General features: G+C 52.4%; 1 protein-coding gene and 1 long non-coding RNA gene across 2 annotated transcripts; one reads left to right on the plus strand and one right to left on the minus strand.

The window, feature by feature from the left end:
- Window positions 1–4,525: 4,525 nt before the first annotated feature.
- On the plus strand, window positions 4,526–6,227 carry LOC310832995. The gene is made up of 2 exons (XR_014558512.1): window positions 4,526–4,972; window positions 5,039–6,227. It is a non-coding gene; the product is annotated as an uncharacterized lncRNA (long non-coding RNA).
- Window positions 5,174–13,274, minus strand: SCN2B (sodium voltage-gated channel beta subunit 2). The gene is made up of 4 exons (XM_083715353.1): window positions 12,825–13,274; window positions 9,490–9,656; window positions 8,484–8,694; window positions 5,174–8,220 (listed from the first exon to the last, which is right to left on the minus strand). Exons 1-4 carry the CDS (start codon window positions 12,892–12,894, stop codon window positions 8,021–8,023), a joined length of 648 nt encoding a protein of 215 aa, XP_083571479.1. The 5' UTR covers window positions 12,895–13,274; the 3' UTR covers window positions 5,174–8,020.
- Window positions 13,275–21,775: the final 8,501 nt, after the last annotated feature.

The following is a 21,775-nucleotide window of genomic DNA, read 5'->3' on the forward strand; positions in this document are numbered from 1 at the left end:
TGGTTTCAGGAAAATCCAAACATCCCTAGATCTGGAGCTGTCAGCTTCTGCAGACAGGTGTCACCTTCCCAGAGCAGCAGGAAACCAGAGATCCGGGCTTCTTCCGGCTGGAGTAGGTAGGCCGGAGGGTGGTGGGAGACTCATGTTTCCAGGGCTATTCTGAGAACATGGGGTAGGCAGACAAGCAGCAGAGTCAAACCAGGCTGCTCCTTACCCTCTGCCTGCCCTTGGTGGCTTTGAGACACCTTGACCACTGCCTCCTCCCCCCTTTCACTTAGAGCTTTCTCTTGCCAAGAAATGACCCCCTTCTGCAGAGACTGGAGTGGCTCCCCATCACCTCACCTGAGCATCTCCTTTGTGGACAGAATGGAAAGGGCTGCGTGAGTGTGTGGACTCCCGAAAGCCTCCATTGCTGCTGAGGATGCAAGTGAGGTCATAGCTCTTCACCTGAAGGTGGCTGTAGCCTCCAGCAGTGCCCCCCCGGCAGAGTTTTGGGGGCCCTCAGGTGGGCATTTTATTGTTGGTAAAAGGGTAAAGGTGAAGGACCCCTGGACGGTTAAGTTTAGTCAAAGGTGACTTTGGGGTTGCGGCACTCATCTCGCTTTCAGGCCAAGGGAGCTGGCATATGTCCACAGACCGCTTTCCAGGTCATGTGGCCAGCATGACTAAACTGCTTCTGGCATGACGGAACACTGTGATGGAAACCAGAGTGCACGGAAACACTGTTTACCTTCCCGCCACAGCGGTACCTATTTATCTACTTGCACTGGCGTGCTTTCGAACTGCTAGGTTGGCAGGAGCTGAAACAGAGCATTGGGAGCTCACCCCATCACAGGGATTTGAACCGCTGACCTTCTGATCGGCAAGCCCAAGAGGCTCAGTGGTGCAATTAGTGGTGAATTTGTTCTGCTTTACAGTGTTAGGTGTTTTGTGATGTTTCCCTGACATTACCACATTATTGCTATCTGGAGGGGCTATAGGATACCAGAAGCAGAACAAGAACAAATTCAAGCATTTGCGGTATGAAAAGTTGAGGATAGTGACAGGATATGCACTGACTGGATATGAAGCCTCAGAACTTTTGCACACAGAAATAATATTGTTGCACACCACCCCAATATCTGCCAAACAGTAGCATGATTTCAGAGGTTCCAGGTTCATATTTCCATTGTGAATTCAGGGCAAGGCAGAGACTGCAATGTTTTCAGATATTTGGTTTATTTTACACCTACGTATGTCCACCTAAAGTCTTCCATGGAGGGGCTACATTATATTCCAAGTGTCTCTCATTGCCCCTCTCATAGCTTCAGCAAGCTTGGGTTTTAAAGCAGCAGTCAGGCATGGCTCTGGTCTCTCAGTGCAGCATCCTCCAGCCAGCACCAACATGGACTTCTGGTCTGCCAGCAACTCGCGGAGGTCTGCCCTTGGTACCTGTTCTTCCCAGAACACCTTGCAGAAAAACCCAAACTCCTACAAAAAACAACACGTATTTCCCTGCCACCTCGTATTCCTCCCCACCACCTGTGGCAACCACAGACCTGAGCACCTTCTTTGATATATAGGACATCCACACCTGTTGTCATGTTAAAGGCTTATGCCCCAGTGAGCTACATAGGCTGGCTGAGCTTGTGATCCTAAACTTTATTGCAACAGTGCTTGGCATCCCCCTTTAACATTCCCCATATTAGCTAAATTCTGATATTAATTCCTTATATTCACTAACCAGCAATCTAGGACAATACTGAAAGCAGGGTCGTGTATGACCAGCACAAATCATCCTACAGCTGTAATTGAAAATGGGTGTCTGGACTCAGAGGAACTCAAAGTTGCATGATCTCACCTTGTCTCAAAGAAACTATTATTATATTATTATATTATTATTATTTATATACCGCTCTATACCCAGGGTTCTCAGGGCAGTTCACAGAATAAAATCAAGATATAAATACATAAAATACCTAATAAAAATATAAACAATAACCCAAAAGCCCCCCCCCAAAAAAAATTAAAAGGGCATAGGATGTAAATGGTTTCAACCAAAGGCCTGGTTAAAAAGGAACATTTTTGCCTGGTGCCTAAAGGTGTACAATGAAGGTGCCAGGTGAACTTCCCTGGGGAGTCATGGGCCAGTCAGAAATGCCCCCACTGGGGGGGGGTTCAAGTCCCAGCTCCACCCTGGGCTCACTGGGGTAAACTGGTGGACTCAGATCTCCTCAGCAGGGAGGCCTTTCTCTACAAACAGAGTGAGGAATTGGGGAGAGCTGTTTCTTCTGTATGGCCAGGGCATTCCATCTTCTGATTCAAAGCATCTATCAGCAATATAGAACTTTGGGGGTGGGGTGCACAGACATACTGCATTGCCGAGCTCCAAAACAATAGCCTCAGGATGTTTTAAATGCCCAAAGTTCTTTTTTCAAACGAAAAAAGCCCTTCACTGACCTCTTAAAAACAGAATGTTTTCTACCCCAAAATAGAAAAAAGTGAATTGTTTCTGGCACAAAAAGATGGGCTTGAATTTGATCAGTGGCGTAGCGTGGGGGGTGCAGGGGGGCCGGCCGCACTGGGTGCAACATCTGGGGGGGCACGCTCGCCGCCTCCGGAGTCGCCGAAGAGCCTCGGGCGCAGGCTGTAGCAGAGCCCCATGGCAGCAGCCCAGGCAGCAGCAAGAAGAAGCTGGCTGCGGCGGCATGTCAGGGGCGCAAATTACTTGCCTTGCCCCGGGTGCTGACAACCCACGCTACGCCACTGAATTTGATTCAGGGGTCTGCCACAGCCGACTCCTTTGAGCGCCATGGCTAAGACCCAGGTAATGAAATACCTCTGACCATGTGCAGAGTACCTTTCACCACCTAGGTATAATGGGAAACAGATTTCCTAATTCATAAACATAGGTGTGTGAAAAGAGAAGGGCCGAAGCTCAGAGCAAGAAGACAGGTCTTCATAGAATTGGAAAGTTGAAGTAACCCTGAGGGTCCTTGCAATGCAGGAATATGCAGCTGTCCCAAATGGGAATCGAACTTGCGACCTTGGTGTTACCAGCACCACGCTCTAAGGAAAGACCTGCCCACCTCCCATCTAGGTGGTCGGACCGGTGCGGTGGGGTCTGCGCGAGGCAGAACTTCGGCCCTTTCAAGTGCAGGCGGGGGCGGAGGAAGGCATTTATCTGATTATAAAGGCTGGGTCACCCTCTCCACTGAACAGCTGAGGGTGAATTCAAGGCCATTTCGCAGTTTTTGTCCTGCGCATCGAGAGCCGTGGCAGTTGCCATCCCTAGGTAGGCTGGATGGGTTGTCGCCTCTCTCCCCCTCCCCCCCCCTCCGCGCGCCCAAGTGCTGATATGGCAGAAAAGGTCCCGGGCAAGGAGGCTGTAGGCCAAGCTGCGCCTGTGTGCGGACCCAGGCGGGCGCTGCACCTTCAGAGCAGTTATTCTTCCCACGCTCCTTCCTCCAACTCCGAAACTCAGGGACGGAGCAGTGGGGGCGTCATTCTCCGCCCAGGAACTTTCCTGGCTTTTCTTTCTTTCTTTCTTTCTTTCTTTCTCTCTCTCTCTCTCTCTCTCTCTCTCTCTCTCTCTCTCTCTCTCTCTCTCTCTCTCTCTCTCTCTCTCTCTCTCTGGCTTTCCTTCTGTGGACGGGACGAAGGAACGTGCAAGAAGAGCAAAGGAGTGCAAAGCCACCTCAGAGCTTTGCTGCTAGGGCGCTGCAACGTGCCCTCGAGCTGTCTTTTCCCAGAGAAACTGGCCAAAGACAGATGGTGACTCTGCAAGCTCCGGGCAAAGGAGCGGGAAACGCTCACCGACGGAGCGGGCAGAAGGGAAGGAGCCGATCATGCCTGAGCCAAAAATGGGCAGCGGCGGGCGGTAGAGGGTGCTGTCCAGCCGGCTTTGGTCCCACTCTGCGTCCCGGGGCGGAAAGTGCGGCGTCCGTCCAGGACCACCCCGTCGGAGGCCAGCGAGATCGCGGATCAGCGCGCCGGTGCCCCACCTTCCGCGGGGGTCTCGCGGTTTCCCAGCGATAAGGAGAGGAGGAGGCTCCCCCTCATTCGGGAATTGTTGGCCAGGCCAGGCCCAGGACCTGGGAACTGCGAGATAAGCCGCCAGCCGGAGCAGAACTGTCGAACTTGGCGCTTTTCGCTGTGCGCCCTCTCGAGAACAGCTCGCCTCGCCTTCATCCCCACGTTCGCGAAAGTGGCTGGAAAAGTGAGCTCGCTGAGAGGACTGGAAGCTGGAGGCAGCTCCCTGGCACGGATAGGGATGGCCTGGCCGCCCCACCCCCGGGCTGCGTTGCCTAATGGTTAACTTGTGCGGCGCTCTATGGAACACACGCGGTTGTCATAGACAGAAGGGAGCCAGCGGTCAGGTTAGCATGATTTCTTTCTCATTTCCCCCTCCACCTTCGGTGCTTAAAATTGTGTTCCCTCCCCTCGGCACAGTATCCACCGGTGTTGTCTAATACAGTGGTACCTCGGGTTACATACGCTTCAGGTTACTCCACTCCACTAAGTCAGAAATAGTGCGTCTGGTTAAGAATTTTGCTTCAGGATAAGAACAGAAATCGGGCTACGGCGGCAGCAGGAGGCCCCATTAGCTAAAGTGGTGCTTCAGGTTAAGAACAGTTTCAGGTTAAGTACGGACCTCCGGAACGAATTAAGTACTTAACCCGAGGTACCACTGTAATTTCAGAAGTACTACAAAGTATCTCAGCTGAAGTCAGGCATTGGGGGGGGGTAGGTGTGTGTGTGTGGGTGGGTGTCCTTTGACTGGAGGGATTCAAGGGAATAATGTTCCCGTCGCCCCGCCCTCCCCATCCCTGCCAACGCCTGTACTTAAGAACTTTGCAAGCGGCTGCTCAAGACGCAAAACCCGCTTCCCCGGCTGAGCAGACTCCTGCCACCCGATGCTGCCACGCCCCCAGCGCGCTCCTCTTTACGCCCATTCCCTGAGTCCACAGAGAAGAAGCTTGCTCTTCGCCAGGTGTTCCGCTTCTTCCGACGCCAAGACGCAGACCACCCTCCGCCCGCTTTGGCTCAAGAAGAGGAGACGGACAAGAGAGAGGCAGTCCGGCTGGTTCCGAAAAGGACGGGCTGCGGAATGAACCTTCAGGCACCACCGTAAGAAAACCATTTAGAGCAGGCCATGATTATTCAGTTGCAAAGGAAAGGCACTCTGCACATGTTCAGAGGCACGATCATCTTTATTATTTAATATGCTCTGGATGTAAGCCCTGCCCTAGGCTTTGTGTTGGGGTGAGGCGGACTAGGCGGCCTTCAGGATCCTAGGGTCCTGCAAATCAGGACCCCGCAGAGTTGCCCGGTCTATGCTCGTGAAGCTGAGGTCTCCCACTGCCCAGCTGTCCCGGGAAAGAGGCGGAGCTACGCCTGTTCTGAGCTCTGTTTTATTTCCCTGGTCTCTGATTCCCCGAGACAGACCCTGGCAGGAGAAATGCTTACTCCCAACATAGCAGAAGCAGCAGCACAGCGAAAATACAAACAGCCAATGTGCAAAGTATGGTCAACGAAATCGTTTCCTGACTATGTACATGTGTGTAGGTATGCATTATCTGTATATTTGTTTTCCTGCGTGCGCACGAAAAGAGCAATAAAACATTCCATAATGTGGCTTTGGTTGAGAACCAAACGGCAAAATTTGGCAAAACAATAAAGAACAGGAAGGGGGCGGCAGGGGGCGCCGTCGAGCTGCCGGGTGGTGAGAACAAGAGGTGTCTGCGTCTCCCCTGGGGGGGGGGGGGCAAATATCGAGCGACGGGTCCGGGGAAAGTCAAGCAAGAACCAAAGGCAGCTCCAGGCCCCGGAACCAGCCGACGAGGTGCCCTTGGCCGGCACTCTCCCCCACCCGCGTTTCAGTCGTGGGACTCCGGGGAGAAGAACCATCACCGCCTTCTCCAGAGGGGATGTTAGTGGTGTGGGATGTATTGATAGAGCAGCAAGTACAACATTTTCCTGTTGCCCAGAATGGACACACAGGGGGAAGTGGCTGCAGACAGGGAGGGCTTCCTGTCGTATCTGCTCTGGAGCCTCCTCTCCCTGTGGGTGACCAGGTGGATGGGCGTGACCCTAGCTGTCCATGTAAAAGGGCTAGCCATGCAGCTACCATCCCTTTTCCTCTTTTGGATCTTCACTTCTGGATCCCTACTGCTCCTGGCTCTTAGCCAGCACATGGCACATCCTTACAGAGGATGGAGACCTAACTCGGACTTAACTTTTCTCTACAAATGTAACTGTAGCCACAAGGTAAAGCCTGCCTTCAGATTACTGCTGTGAACTGAACGTGAGAAAAACCTGTTACAGTATTTTTCAAGAAGACTGTGTTGCGTTATTCTTATTTTAAGAGGGAAATAAAGGGGAAATTTACCAGGAACAAGCCAGACTGGGTTGCTTAATTAAAAGACTCTATCGAGTCATCAACTTGATTCCAATAAGTTGCAAAGGGACTGTGCTCTGTTGTTTGCTCACTAGCATGAGTGAGGAGGGATAATATCAAAACAAGGTAGAGGATCTCCTACCTTCCTAAACATTCCCACAAGTGGTGACCCCCCCCCCCAAGCTATCTCCATTGTCAGGGGAGGCGAGAGCACCACCTTGTGGCCTGCTTAGCAGAGAACGAGCCAATCGCAGCAAGGCAGCAAGGAACAGAGCAGAGCCTTGGCCCGGCCAGATGGGAGAAGGATGGGAGAAGCAAGAGGACTTAGGGGGCGCCGCCTCCCCGTATTCACTGCCCTGCCCTTTTTGTCCCCAGGTGCGACATTAACAGGAAACCGAGAGCTCCTTGAAGGACGGCAGGGTCATGCATGGGGCCCAGGGTTGGTGGACGATGACCGGGCCTGGAGCCCAGCTGTGACTGAGAGGAAGAGGCACCCAGGAATTGCCTGCTTCTGAGCCAAGGACGCAGCAAGCACCGAGGGACCTGATCCAGCTCTGCCTCCCCTAGAGCCCTGGTGAAGTTTACAGCAAGAGGCTGACGGTGGCTACCAGGTAAGTGCGCTCTACCGAAAGGAAAGCCAGAGCGTGGAGTGGGGAGGACAAGGCAGACAGGCCCGGGATCTTGCCCCTTCATGAGATCCGGACCTCTCCTCCTCCAGGGCCCTTCAAGAGCGCTCCTCCCAGCAGAAATCACAGTCGCCCACCCGAGAAGAAAAAGCATGGCGCGGGGCACAGGCAGCATGCTCTCAGGAAATAAACAAGCAGTCTCCCACCCGCCACCCCCCCAAAAAAAAGCCTATTCCCAGAAAGACCCTCCCCCCCCCCCCAATTATGCTGGGCATAGGAAACATCAGGGAGTCGTGTGAGTTTGGTTGGGGACCAGGGAATAGCTGACGCGTGAGCTTGCAAATGCCGGTTCTGGGAGGGAGTGCAGAATGTGCCGCCCTTTCGACCTCCCCCTCCCGCCCCGCTGGCAGTGAGTTGCGTTTGGCAGTAGTGGGTTGTGCTTGTGGCTTCTGTAGAAGGAAGACGATAAGTGGCAGTTTCTGCACCGGAAGGGGGAACCTCTTCCCCCCCACCCCCCTTCTCCTCTTGGGGCCAATGCTCCCCTTCAGCAGCAACACACACAAACACCCCCGTGGCGTCCCCTCCAGCGGGCGGAGTTTCTCACGGGGTGCCCCAGGTGACCTGGTGGGTGGGGGCGGGCCAGGAAGACGGCTCTCCATCCTTGGTGGCGCCGGGCAGAGAGGACCAACAGCAGGGGCAGGAGGAACAGGTCAAGACCTTCCCTGTGGCAAGTTGGGAGGCGAGCCCTCGCTCTCACCCCCCAAATCCTCCCTTTGCAAACCCCCCCCCAACTTTTTAGCCTTGGAATTCTTCCACAGAGGGGTGCGAGGAAGACCTGCTCTGCAGCACCCTGCCCAGCTATGCGTGCAAGGTCTCAACGAGAGGCTTAAGTGGGGGAGGGAGGGACCTCGACACTTCTGACACCAGTGGAGAGTCTTTAGAGGAAGCTCATGGATGTGGGAGGGCGGGAGGGCAGAGTGCAGGAGGGGACCATCCCCGGCCGCCGGGCACCGGTCTACTTGGTGCCTTCATCAGGGTTGCCCTCGCCGTCCGTCTTGCCCTCCTCCTCCGTCTTCTGGTCGTCCGTGTTCAACCTCTGCTGCTTCTTGCGCCGCACGCACTTGACAGCCACCAGCACCAAGATGACCACGGCCAGGAACCCTCCCACCGTGGCGCCCACGATCACGGCCACCGTCGAGTCCCGCTCGGGAGGTTCTGCGGAGGAGACACAGCCGGGACTAGTGGGGGGCGGGGCTGAGGAAGGGCACGCGCAGCAGGCTTGGAGGGAGCTTGGAAAGAGGGGCTAGGGGAGCAGGGGGGGGGTCCCCGCCCAGGCTTTGCAGGATGCTGGGCTTCTGGGGTGGGCGTGGCCTTTCTAGGACGCCGCAGCATAGCAGGTAAGAAAAGCGTGTTGATGTGGGGTGGGTCCCAGGGGGAGAGGAGAACCTAGACGGCAGGTCTCCCGAAGGCTGACTGACCTTCGGTGATCACTATCAGGCTGATCTTGCCGTGTCCCTTCTGCCGGTCAGGGGGGTTCATGACGTAGCAGTGGTAGGTCCCTTCGTCGTCCAGCTGCACGTTGTGGAGGGTGAAGGAGACGTCGTTCTTGACGGGGTTCCCGGTGAACTCCACACGATCCCCAAAGCGGGTCTGCTCCATAGGAACAATCTTCAACCTAAACTGTAGAAACTGGAGACGGGGTGGGGGGCGTTAAGGAGCAGAGATTGCCGCAGTCCACGCAGGAGGCTCTGGAAAGCTGTAACAAACCGTTTATGAACTATGTCTGGGTGATATATCACACCAGGGGTGCCATCTTGAATTGGGGGTACCCAGGAAAGCCCCGCCCCACATAAACGATCACATGAAGGGATCCACGCACACCATTTGAATAGCAATGCCCATTAACTTTGGTTGGGGGGAGCCCTCAAGTATTTTATTGAGGGGGCAAAGACCCCTTGGCCCCTAGGACTTGGGCTTCTATGTATCACACACCCTTTTAAAAAAAATAAAATAAAAACAGGTTTCAGTAGCAAAGACTATCCCTGGGACATGTGGTTGCAATAAAACGGGTGCCTCTGAGCACATGCACGAGTGCATTCCGCTTGATCGTGACTTAAAAGGGGCAGCAGGGCTCGTCTGTTACAGCAAACACAACGAACAGAGTTCTGGAACCTTAAAGACTTGCACATTTATTGTGGCAACAAGAAACTTAAGCCACAGTAGACGCTTGGCAGCTTCCCATGGAATAAGTGCTACAACCCGCTCCCTCCGCCACACACATACATTCACAGAAACCGCATTTGGGGGACGGGTTGAAAGAACTTCCAAAGTACAGGCTCTGCCGCTAAGCTGTTGTTGCGGCGCCCTCTCAGCTAGGCACCCAGTGCAGGCGACCCAGTTTTGCACTCCCCTCAATCTGCCTCTGCGCCGCAGCATGCTTCGAGGAAGTGCCCGGCCCAGCTCAGCTGCGGGCTGCAGACTCACCATCTCTTCGGTGCAATTGTCGCATTCCTGGTATGTCCAGTTGAGGGAGAACTGCTTCTTCTCCACCCGGTAGCAGGAGTTGAAGGTGCAGGTGAGGCGGACGGAGGAGCCATTCAGGGCCATGATGGTGAAAGGCGCCGTGACCTCCATGCCCAGGCTGCTTGGCACTGCAGGAAGAAGAGGAGAACAAGGTAAGACAGGAGAGGCGAATCTACACTGGTCAGGTATAACTTTTAAAATGTGATATAAAAATGTGACACCAGAGGGTGCTGCAGAGCAGCAATCAGTCGGCCATGGGAAATTGCACTGAGAGTTATATAGGGTTGTTGTTTTTTTTTCCTAATAGCCTTTATTTCATAGCATTTATACAGATCAGTGCAGATCCACCCTCGCAGCTTGCTCTCCCACCCCACCCACCCATTACACACGGGCAGCAACGTTGGGTCGGTAACCCCCCCCCCCTTTTTGGAGGAAGACGGGCTGCTGACAAAGGACCCTCTTGGGGCCAATGCTGGTTGGTTGGTTGGTTTGTTTCTAAAGGGGAAAGTGCTCAAGACAGTTCTATATTAAGTGATCATTTAAAACGGGATCCCAACTGCACCGGAAAAACGTAGCTGGAGAATTTCACAAAACAAGCCTGACGGCATAGCTCAGTCAGTAGAGCATGAAACTCTGGACCTCAGGGATCGAGCCCCACTTTGGGCAAAAGATTCCTGCATTGCAAGGGGTTGGACTAGATAACCCTTAGGGTCCCTTCCAACTCGACAATTCTATGATGGCCAGAGAAGTGGGACGAGCGACTCCTGGTTACAGTGTGGGCCACTCCTATTAAAGGCGCCAGGCAGTCAGTCCTGCCCCTTTCCCCAGCACTCCATTAGGAACATAAGAAACTGCATTTATACCGAGTCAGACCATTGGTCCATATAGGCCAGCATTGTCAACACTGACTGGCAACAGCAGCTCTCCAGGATTTGAGGCAGGGGCTCTCCTTCTGGCACTACCTGGAGATGCCAGCGGGGGTTGCTCCTGGGACCTTCTGCATGCAGCGCACATGTCCTTTCCAGACCTCCCCTCTCCCCTTGTTTTTCGTCCCCCTCCTGCCAGCAATCTGGCCCAGTTGTTTGGGGTTATTCTTTTTTCCAAAGCGAGTTTTTTTGGGGAGGGGGCGTCTGAAAACTTCCCCGCCAGCCTGATGGCAGAGCGCTCCCTCTCTTGCGCGCGTTGCTGGCGAGGCTTTGGCTACGAAAGGACGCGCGCTGAGCTCCTGCGTCCGCCGCTGTTCCGTCCCGGCTACGTATGGCAGAAAGCGGGCCAACATCCCCGCCGCTTTCGTTCTCCCTCTCTGTTTCTTCGCGCTCATCTCAGCAGTTCCTCCCAGGTCCCCCTGGCTTTGAAGGCAGAGCCTCAAAAGCGTCTCCCCTCACCTTTGTCGATCAGCCACGCGGGGGCTCAAGGCGAGTTTAAAGCGTGAAACTGCAGATGATCAGAATTGTTCAGTTTCTGACCGGGGCTGATACACTATATTCTTTATGTTTTTGGCTTTAACAGATCAGGAACGTAGAAGGAATTGCAGAGGGCGAAACGGCGGCTGGGGAGAGCGGGGAGATGCCTGGATTACCTGTTTCAGGACTGAACTAGCAATACCTGCCACCGCGTCTGGGGTCTGACATTCCCAGGCTGCACCACTGCTCCGAACCAAAACTCCTTCCTCGTGGCCCTAAGACCCCACCTGAGTCACCTCCGAGCGGATAATCATGACAGCGTGCGTGCCCGACCCTCCACCCTGGGCGCATGCTCAGGAGTAGAGGGATTTCTGCTACCCCACACGGGTATGGGTATCATTCTTCCCGATCGCTGCTGCAGCTGGGTGGCAGCCCTGGGGCTTTAAGGAGACGCCTGAGGCAGGCAGTCCAAGGTCAGCTTGTTTCTGTCAGTCCCTTTTGCTGACGCCTGGCAAACCGGTCTCCTGGCTGTTCCGAGGAGCCCCGAGTGCTGCAGAAGCTGCAGCCTCTGCAGTGCCTTGAATGCAGCAATTGCTGAGGCAGTTCCTGGCTCGTCAGATGCTACTGCAAAACTGGAGCACATTCAACACACACCTCCCCCTCGCCGTACCCCGGGAGCCCCGAGGGGAAGACGGTGCGCCCTTAGTTCAGCTGGGATCCGCAGCTGAGATCAGGGGGCTCCTCGCCGAGCTGGCTACCCAGAGCAGCGTCTTGGCTGCGCCCCCTTCTCCCCACAAGCCCAGCCGCAGAAAGCCTGGCCTTTCTCCCCCTCATCCTTTCCAAAACGGTCGCCTGCGCGCTTTTTGCAGCCCCTTCGCGCTCCTGTTTGGAGAGGCAGAGCGGGCTGTGTGCTCGGCCAGCGGGACACAAGCCTTGTAGCAGAGGGGGCCAAGTAAGAAGGGGCTGGGAGTGGGGAGTAGCGAAGGCCCAGGTCCAGATCTAGCCCCGGGGTCCTAGGCGCACCCTCCTCGTCTCTTCTCTCCCACATGAAACTGGTGATCGTGTACTCTTGTAGAAAGGTCGCGCCTGGCAGCACGGAGCCAATGGAGGCTAAGTCGGCCTTTACAGAGATGAGAGCAGGAGGATCTACTGCTGGGCATCGCCAGCGGTGGCCATGAAACCTTCTAAGGCTCCCACAAGCCCTATGAATGCTGGGGAGTGGGCGCCGGCGCAGTATCCTAGGGGGTGGGAGGCAGTGGTTGGCCCCTGCTGAATCAAGAGGGGGCTTTCTTCCTGCGAGTCGCCTGGTGGCAGCTGCAACCCCCCCCCCCCGCCACACCCCACAGTCCAAGCGAGGGAAGAACCTGTGCCTCATTTTGGGAGGACCCAAGCAGGCGTGGGAGGGAGCAACTCTGGTCCCCAGGATAGGAGGCGGAGCAACATCTGGCAACCCCAGCACAGCTGTGTGTGAGAGAGAGTGACCACATGCACACTGCCCTCAGCTGTCGCCCCCCGCGGCCACTTTCCAAAGATCCAGGCCCTGAGCGCTTTCCTCGGCACTGATATTCTCCGTTGCTGGCGACTGATCCCGCCAAAAATTGTGTAGCTCTGGCGGGGCACCGGCTCTGGCCGGTTCTTCCAGCAAATGCACTGAGGGGCGCTGGCCAGGAAAGGGCCCTCCCCGAAGGCGCCCCCCAAAGACGCTCCCCGCCCGCCCTGGAGCCAAGGCAAAGCGGCGCCTCCTTCTCCTCCTCCCTGGGGCGCAGCTGTCAGTGGGGCTGCGGAGCCGGGCAGGTTCGCAGTGGCCCTGGCCAGATGTAGCAGCAGCAGCCCCCTCCCCGCTGCTCCCCTCCTGCCTCAGCTCCCCATGCCGGGACCCCAGAAGCCACTTACCCAGCGCGAGGCAGAGGATGAGGAGCGCCAGGGCGTGCGTCTTCGGGGGCCGGGGGGCTTCTCGGCTCATCCTCCGGGCCTAGCGGGGAGAGGGGGAGGGGGCCGGGCGGTGCGCTGCTTGGCTTGGCTTGGCTTGGCTTGGGTGGAGGGGAATGTCAAATGCGGGGTTTGGACTCGGAGGCATACATCACGTTCTGGAAGCTTTATGGCGAGGGCTCCAAGATGGCCGGCTGGAGGGTTTGGTGCTTCCCCTGCAGCCGCGGTTAAAAAACGGGGGGACACATCATTTCTGTGGTTGGCGAATCTCAGCAAAGGAAGTGGGAGGGCAGGAAACCCTTATGTGCCGGGAATGAGAGATGCTCCCAGCTTCCGCGGGGGCGGCGGGCTGGGGGAGAGCGGAGGATTAATCTCGACACCCCCTGCCTGCCCTCCCCGGGTTCTGGTCAGGGAAGGGTCATAGCTGAGGGCAAAGCACCGCATTTGGACGCAGAAGGTCCCAGATTCAACCCACAGCAGCATCTCCAGGTAGGGAGGCACCTGTCTAAAGACCTGGAGAGCATCTTCTCGCCAGAGCTGACTGGACCCGGGACCTGGACCCGGAAAAAGCAGTTGCCACTGTTGCTACGTTCTTGGGCTGCTGCCCTTTCCCAAAGAGCAGAGCCGGCGGCCGAAGTCAACTTCTCAGCCACCCGCTTCAGAGGGACGTCTTCTTGTCCTCCAGCCCAAACTATGCACGGGGTGCCACCTGGAGCAAATGCCCATTTCAAGGGCTCCCTCCCCAAACATGCTAAGCAGGAGGAGAAGGCTGGTAGGGGACCTTCGCGCGGGGGTGGGGAAAGAATTCCCTGCTCTTCAAATGATTTATTGCCTGACCCCTCAATTTGGTCCTGGGGGAGCCAAATGCCTTTCATATTCCCAGCTAAAGCAACCCTACCCCGCGCAAGAGAGAGAGCAGAGCAGCTCCCCCGACGCGCTATGGGACTCTTGCGCGCTCGCACACCTCTTCCTCTTTCGCAGCAACTACCCCAGCGACTGGGCAGGGAGGGCGAGAAGGGTCAAGAGTATCAATTTAGGCATCCCAGTGTGCAGTAGGTAATCCAGCAGCCCTTCCCCACCCGCCACCGCGCGCAATCGTCCAGGAGGACAGGAAGTGGCGCGGCAGCATGCTCCAGGCGGGTAGGTGGCAGGAAATGGATGGATGCTCTCGCGCCTCTTCCACGGCAAGCAAACAAGACAGACCCCACGCCACCCTCTCCTCTCCCCTCCACCAAGCGCTGTTTGCCACGGCTGCTTCCTCCCCCGCCCAGTTGGCCCTGAGCTGCCCAGTCTGCGTTGCCAGTGGGAGCTGCTGGGGACCAGTCGGGACAGGGAGCCAGCGGCGAATCAAAAGCCCCGCTCCCCATACAAACACACTGCAGGCTCCGAAGGCCTCCCCACCCACAAGTGAATGTGGGCCGGGCGAGGCTCCCCCGGAGCTGCCTTGGTTATCCTGCTCCCTTCCTTGGGCACTGGGTGAAGTGTCGGGTGCGGAGAAAGAGCTCCCTTAACTTCTCCGCTTTCTGGTCGTTCCAAGCGCGCCTTGCTGCAGCTGCTGGGAAATGTCGGAGGGCGGCAACGCGAAACCAAAGAATACAGCCGGCTGCGCTTCTGCACAGGCTCTGGGTGGCGTCTCCCGGGTCCGCTCAGAAAGAGCCCGCGCAGAGAGGGCTCTGGCAGTGTTGTGGGTACTTTGGACTTGTCTCGCATCTGTTGGGGCTGCTTGGCTGCTTAGGGGTGAAGGAAGAGACTTCGCTGCTGTGGGGAAGGGGAGCGAGGAAAGGGACTGTTGAGCCGCTCCAAGCCCCAGCGCAGCGCCCCGCCGGCCTATCCCAGAGCCACGTCTTTCTACTGGGGCGCTACCCATAGTCCTGATGCAAGCGGCCTGCCGTCACTCTCGCCTTCCTGATAGAAAGTAATGGTGAGCTGGGCTCATCCTGCGCAGGGAGGAGAGGGCACCGACCCACCAACCTCAGTCTGCACCTGCCTGCCTTCTTCTTGACATCTATCCAGTTTTGTCTTTGCAGGGGGGATGGAGGCAAACACAGAATTAGTTGGCTCTGCCTGTCTTCGGTTCTGCAAACTGTTATCCTTCCAATCTTCCACCCTGCCAGTCCTAATGGGCATCAGACCCCAGTGGCTTCTGAGTCCAGATGGTTCCAGTGGCTATTAACCCCAGGTGGAGGTGTTCATACACCTACTAGAAAGAGGAGAATTTTGGGTCTATCACTCATGCTCCTTATGGACTGGGCTAGGCAAGGAGGGCTTAGGAAGCTGGAGAAAGGCCTAGCTCTGTTGGCTGTGTGTACCTGACTTGTCTGAGGCCCTTCAGATTTACCCTGTTGGGCTTAGCCAAATCCAATGCACATGCCTAGTATATAAGTCATACCTAGTAGTTACTGATAGCCCTATCCTCCATTAATTTGACAACAGTGACAGTACAGCTCTCTGACTTCTAGGGTGTTTTGCGCCCACAGAGGCTGCCCATCACTACCATCCTGGGCAGGCTCCAACTGGCCCCCTCGGAAGTAGATCCCATTGCTTAAATTTAAGGAGCACTTCATTAATATTTCAAGGCACTCTCCTTTACTGGGACAACCTGCACCGCCCAATTCTGCAAAGTCAGAGCAGACTTGCAGCTGAGTCAGTCCCTTATGCTCGCGAAAGGAGGCCTTCGTTCTAAAAGGCAATTGGCAGAGGCCGGGAGTCCCAAGGGGCAGGACCAGCCCCACTCCAAGAAGTTTGGCACTGCCTTCCAAAGGACAGGGAAATGTGGCTTAATGGGTTTGCTAGGTCCACCATAGTCCCTCCCTGAAAGATGCAGTATCCCTCTGCATGATAACAACTGCTGGGATGACAAGAGGGGAGAGTGCTATTTCTCCCGTGTCCCGCTTGTCTGTTTCCCATTGAAGCACCTGGTTGGCCTCAGGGAGGACAGATGCTTGGACCAGATGGGCCTCCTTGGCCTGATCCAGTTGTAATATTACCTGCTGAGATTACCCTTGGTGGATTAGCAAGCTTTGGCCATTTCTGTAGGGATGTGAATGGATGCTAGGAGAGGGTATAGTTATTAGATGTTATCCTTCCTCACATTTGTGAATTTGGCAGAGTGCATCCCTTTGCAGCTTAAAAGGGAAGCTTAGATAGGTTAGTTTTAATCTTTTTAGTTTAAGTAAAGTTTAGTTTAGTTTAGATTTAAGGTGCTGGTTTTGACCTTTAAAGCCCTTCGCAGCCTAGGACCCTTGTACCTATGGGGCTGCCTCTCCCGGTATGCCCCACGGAGGACCTTAAGGTCCATAAATAGCAACACCCTAGTGGTCCCAGGCCCTAAGGAAGTTAGATTAGCCTCAACCAGGGCCAGGGCCTTTTCAACACTGGCTCCGGCCTGGTGGAACGCTCTGCCTCATGTGACCAGGGCCCTGCAGGATCTGATTTCTTTCCGCAGGGCCTGTAAGATAGAGTTGTTCCACCTGGCCTTTGGCTTGGAGCCAATTTGATTCCCTCCCCCTCTTTCTTTTTCCTTTCTCCTCCTGTGATAAGGCTGCATTTTAACATTATAACATTTTAATGTTTTAATGTTGTATTTTAATCTTGTTTTTAAGTTGTATTCATTCAACTTGTTTTTATTATTGCTTGTTAGCCACCCTGACCCCTGCCTTGGCTGGGGAGGGTGGCGTATAAAAATTTATTATTATTATTATTATTATTATTATTATTATTATTATTATTATTATTAAATATACCTTATTATTATATAAGGTATTTCATCCTTTTCTCCCCTCCAAAACAACAATCAGAGAGTCTTGTAAAAGGTAAAAATACCATATATTTCCATGTATAACATGCCCTCATGTATTTGGGGGACTCAAAATTAAGAAAATGGGGGGAGATTGCCCATGTGTATAAGACTAAGCCTCCTTTTAAACATTATTTTTTGGTTAAAAAAAAAACTAGTCCTACACAGGGAAAAGTACGGTAATATTCTGCTAGTTTTGATTTTGTTAGTTTTTGTGTCGTGTGCTTTTTGTTTTCTGTGAATTCTCATTGTTTGGGCCTAAACTGTGAATATTTTATAGACTTATTTATTATTTCAGGTATGCCTATACCACTTTTGATCAGAAAGGATCACCAAGCAATTTATCAAAAATTAAAATTAAATGCAATATAGAAAACCTCAAAATCTATGAATACAATATAGAAAACATCAAATTCCTAACATAGAATTCCACTCAGTCATAACAAAAGAAAGAAATCCCTATGGAAAACTGCATTTTAAAATTTCCTGCTCTCTGCTGCCATCTGGTGTTGCACATTTATAGCGCATTCAAATTGCTGTTTCTTTACTAATGAGGCTGAGTCCAAACTCTCAGCAGTTACGGATTTCAATAAAACTCTCAGTACATATACAAAGACATACTACAACACCAGCAATCAAATGCTACGAGGCTAAAAGCACATTTAATCTAGGAATACACAAAATTTTCGTGGCAGTACATAACAAACATGACATTCCTTGTCTAGAACAGAACTTTAAAAAGAAATGTGAAGTGGGAGAAGTAACATAATAAAAATGTGTAAATGGGACAGAAATCTAACACTGCAATTCCATGCATATCCACTCAGAGGCAAGTTCCATCAAGTTCAATAGGGCTTACTCCCAAGTAAACATGCACAGGACTGCAGCCAAAATAAATTGTTATGCTAAAAGAACTTAATTAACTGACTTCCTCCTTCCAGGACCATGGGTCAAAAGTTTGTAACTTCCCCATAGTTATAATAACTTTCCTCCAAACATGATGCAACTTGAATTGGGCATTATGTAATTACAACTATTTCACAAGGAATTCTGTTTTTGAGAAAGCAAACTTCTGCTTGTAATTGAAACCGACTGTAAATTCTTAAGGTGTGAATCATGTCATCCCATAAGCACGCAAAGATCTGGTTTCTATCAGGAGGGTTGAAGAAAGGACATATTATGTTGTTGATGGGTTATTTGCCACTTTACTCATGGAAATGACTCAAAGCAATTTTACAAGCACCATAGAAATACTAAAACCAACTACAATAAACACGATTAAAAATCTTTTTTTTTTTTAAAAACTAAAACTAAAAAACCACACCTATATAGATAAAACGCATGACTAGCCTATCCTGCCCCACCAAAAGCAGCCACAAATACTTAAAACCCCTTCAAACTAAAAGCCTGGGTAAAAATGAAGGTTTTTGCTTGGTACCTAAAAATAGATACAGAAGATACCAGCTGAGTTTCCCTGAAGAGAGCATTTCACAAAGAGGGAGTCACCACTGAAAAGACCTGTTCTCATGATGCCACCCTCTGGAACTCCCATGAAGTAGGCACATGGAGAAGGGTCTCAGGTGATGTTTGCAGGGTCTGGGTTGGTTCATGTGGGGAGAGGCAGTCCTTGAGATATTGGTGTCCTAAGCCACATAAGGCTTTGTAGGTCAAAGCCAACACTTTGAACTGGGCCTAGAAATTAATTGGTAGCCAGTACAGTCAGATCTGGATTAGTGTTATATGCTCAGCCTGTCTTGCCCTGTTGAGCAACCTAGCTGCTGAATTCTGCACTAGTTCTATGTAGCCCTATGTTGCACTAATTCAACATAGAGGTTACCAGAGCATTGACAACAGAAGTTAGGCTGTGTTTGTCCTGTCCAGAATTAGGAAACACCATGGTGAATGCATACCGTCTAGGGTTGCATCTACACAGCTATTAAAAAACGCTCTGGAATAAAAGCCATTTTAAAGCTCACAATGGAAAATTTCAGAGAGTTCCGATTTCAGCTCTACAGCGACATCTGGTGTCACAGTTTTATAATGCATTTATAACGTTTTATTTTTATTAATGTAGCTGAGTCCTAGGAATCATTCCAATTCAAATCTAAGGGGGAACCACTAGCTGACATTGAATTTTAACTTCCATTAAGAACTGTTTGATGTTGATAATTACTGATTAGCAAAGATTTTGTTTCTGTGTGTGTGTATCCAAATACAGTCATAGGTAAAGGTAAAGGTACCCCTGCCCGTACGGGCCAGTCTTGACAGACTCTGGGGTTGTGCGCCCATCTCACTCAAGAGGCCAGGGGCCAGCGCTGTCCAGAGACACTTCCAGGTCACGTGGCCAGCGTGACATCGCTTCTCTGGCGAGCCAGAGCTGCACACGGAAACGCCGTTTACCTTCCCGCTGGTAAGCGGTCCCTATTTATCTACTTGCACCCGGAGGTGCTTTCAAACTGCTAGGTTCGCAGGCGCTGGGACCGAGCAGCGGGAGCACACCCCGCCGCAGGGATTCGAACCGCCAACCTTTCGATCGGCAAGTCCTAGGCGCTGAGGCTTTAACCCACAGCGCCACCTGCGTCCCCTACTGCGTGTGTGTGTATCCAAATACAGTCATACCTCGGGATAAATACGCTTCAGGTTGAGCACTTTTGGGTTGCGCTCTGTGGTGACCCGTAAGTAACGGAGCGTGTTACTTCAGAGTTTCACCGCTTGCGCATGCGCAGCCGGTCAAAATGACGTCACATGCATGCGCAGAAGTGGCGAAATGCGACCCGCGCATGTGCAGTCATGTCTTACATTCTGTTCAAGAGGCGAACGGGGCTCCAGAATGGATCCCGTTCGCATCCCGAGGTACCACTGTATAGATATATAGTCATATATATTTGTGTGTGTGTGTGTGTAATGCAAACTTTGTAGGATTTTTTGTTTAAATGTGATTAACAACTAAACTCCTCATTAGCATAATAAATGACAGCACCCCCACCCACCCACAGACAAGCCTGCCTCAATCTCCTCTGAAGTTCCACTTGCACATAACAATGTTGGCTGCATAATGGCAACAAAATATGGAACATTTCCTGAATTCGGGCTAAACTTCTCAGTATCATTCCAATGTTAACATACGAACTGATGAAGCAAGCAAATATTTTATGCTTCTGTAAGGCGCATTGAGTGGTTTTTGAGAAAGGCAACCAGGTTAAACAACAGCAATAACAACACTCCCGCCAGACAACAAGGCTCTGCTTGCTCTATGATTGCAAAAGGCGACAGGCAGAGGCTAATCTCCAATCTTATCACTGTGGGACTACAAGCTAAGATCAAAGCTAAGGCTCTGCCTGCTCCTGGCTTGAACTTTGAGCCACCTGGCATCAGAAGAGATGGGGTGACTGACAAGTGGCCGCCCCCTCTCACCTGCTAAGAATGACCCACAGAGTTCTCAGGTTGAAAAATGTCCCCAACCCCCCTGCATTAAACCAGTGCTGCCTGGGGAAGCAAGAGACATGACTCTTGCTTGCTTTATCTAAATGCTTTTCATTTTGGGCAGTGCTAGATGCTGGTGGAAAGGGGAGGCTTCCATTTTCTGGGTGATGGCAAGGAAGGAGTCACTCTGTTGCACTCAGTAAACTTCAGCCAAGGACTTTCTCTCTTATACATTTGAAGGAGGGAGAAACAGAGAAGGGTGGGTTTCATGTTTCATAGAAACTTGATAGTTGCTCGACAGGAACTTGACCTGGCTGCTTTTAAGGTAAAGCTCTCCAGCGCTGTCAAGGCATTGCCTTTCCACAAATTAAAACAGATCAGAGGCCCCAGCTGGAACAGATGGCAGGGAGGGGGCTGGAAAAAAGCCAGACACATGTGACCAGGGCAATGGCCGAAGGAGCCCTCCCAGCGATAGGGCTGGGAGTGATGACAGGGGTGATGACAGGCCCAAAGGGAGCCAAAGGAAAGGCATCCAGGCTCCAGCCAGATCACTTTGGTAACACTTGTAGGGACCATGCAGACCACCGTGGGAAGCCTCACTTCCTTGCCAATCCGTAGTTGTGAGTCGAGGACCCTCCACCCGCATAGGATTATAATAAGACACACAGAGACATTATTTTAGGTTAATGGGCAAAATTAGGCCACAACTTTTATTGGTTACAGCATGTGAGTAGTATTGGCTTAGGCATTGGATGAAACAGCAATACAAGACTCCACCCCACACAGCCGGGAATCATATCAGGGTTAACAACCAATGGGAGGAGCTTGTTGATGCAAATTCAACTGGAAGCTCCCCCATGACGTCACCGGGAGGTTGTGCCATGGCCCTAGCCACTAGCAGGGCATCGGACAGGATCCACGACCGCAGGATTCCTTTAACGGAATACCCAAAAGAGGAGGGGTAGATGATGGCGCAGTAGGGCTTCATGGGAACCCCCATGTCCTCAAACTAGGAACCCTCTAAGAAACAGATGCTGGAGACAAAATCAGAAGTTGTTGCCTGCCTGCCCTGACCTCCCATCATTCTTTTTCCTTTTCTTTCTTTCCATATAATATCTGGTTTTTTAAATTTTTTAAATAAATCCTATATTTTAACTATAATTGCATGTACAAGTAGCCCTTTTTTCTTTTTGAAATCATTTTTATTGGGGGCCACATTGGAAGATGGTCGACAATAACATCTCTCCGACCCACACGACATAATTAAGAGGGTGATATGGGAGTATGCAGCCTCCCTTGCCCCCCAAGGGGATGGGGGCACTGCCTTGCCTGCTGTGTCCATAATCCACCCCTGGATTCAAAAGAAGGGGGTGAGGGCACTAGGCACGAAGCCCTCGGGTGGGGTCGGCTCTCCCGGATGCTGTCTCTGATCGCGCACTGGTTTGCATCAGCTCGAAATATATAATTGGGAAAGAAGCAAATGCACATACTTCAAGTGAAGATCGGGAGTAAAGACTGCTGATTAATGGGATCTCTGTGCTGCAGGGCGACGGGCTGGACAATAAATCAAGTGAAGACTCATCATTAAAAGATCGGTATGTCGGAGTGAAACGGAAAGGAAGGGGAGAAAAAAACTTTTCTTTTTTTGTCTTATGTGAGTACCCAATAACCCTCCCCCCCAGAGAGAAAGAATCGT

The sequence above is a fragment of the Podarcis gaigeae genome (genome assembly GCF_964106915.1).
Source record: "Podarcis gaigeae genome assembly, chromosome: 15".
Taxonomy (NCBI): Eukaryota; Metazoa; Chordata; class Lepidosauria; order Squamata; family Lacertidae; genus Podarcis; species Podarcis gaigeae.

Bases quoted from the DNA above. Each gene is read 5' to 3' on its own strand.
- SCN2B (XM_083715353.1), bottom strand. From the start codon at position 12,894: ATGAGCCGAGAAGCCCCCCGGCCCCCGAAGACGCACGCCCTGGCGCTC. The intron at 8,695-9,489 runs GTGAGTCTGCAG...CCCCGTCTCCAG, and splicing joins ACAATTGCACCGAAGAGATG to TTTCTACAGTTTAGGTTGAA. The intron at 8,221-8,483 runs GTCAGTCAGCCT...TCTCCTCCGCAG, and splicing joins CCTGATAGTGATCACCGAAG to AACCTCCCGAGCGGGACTCG.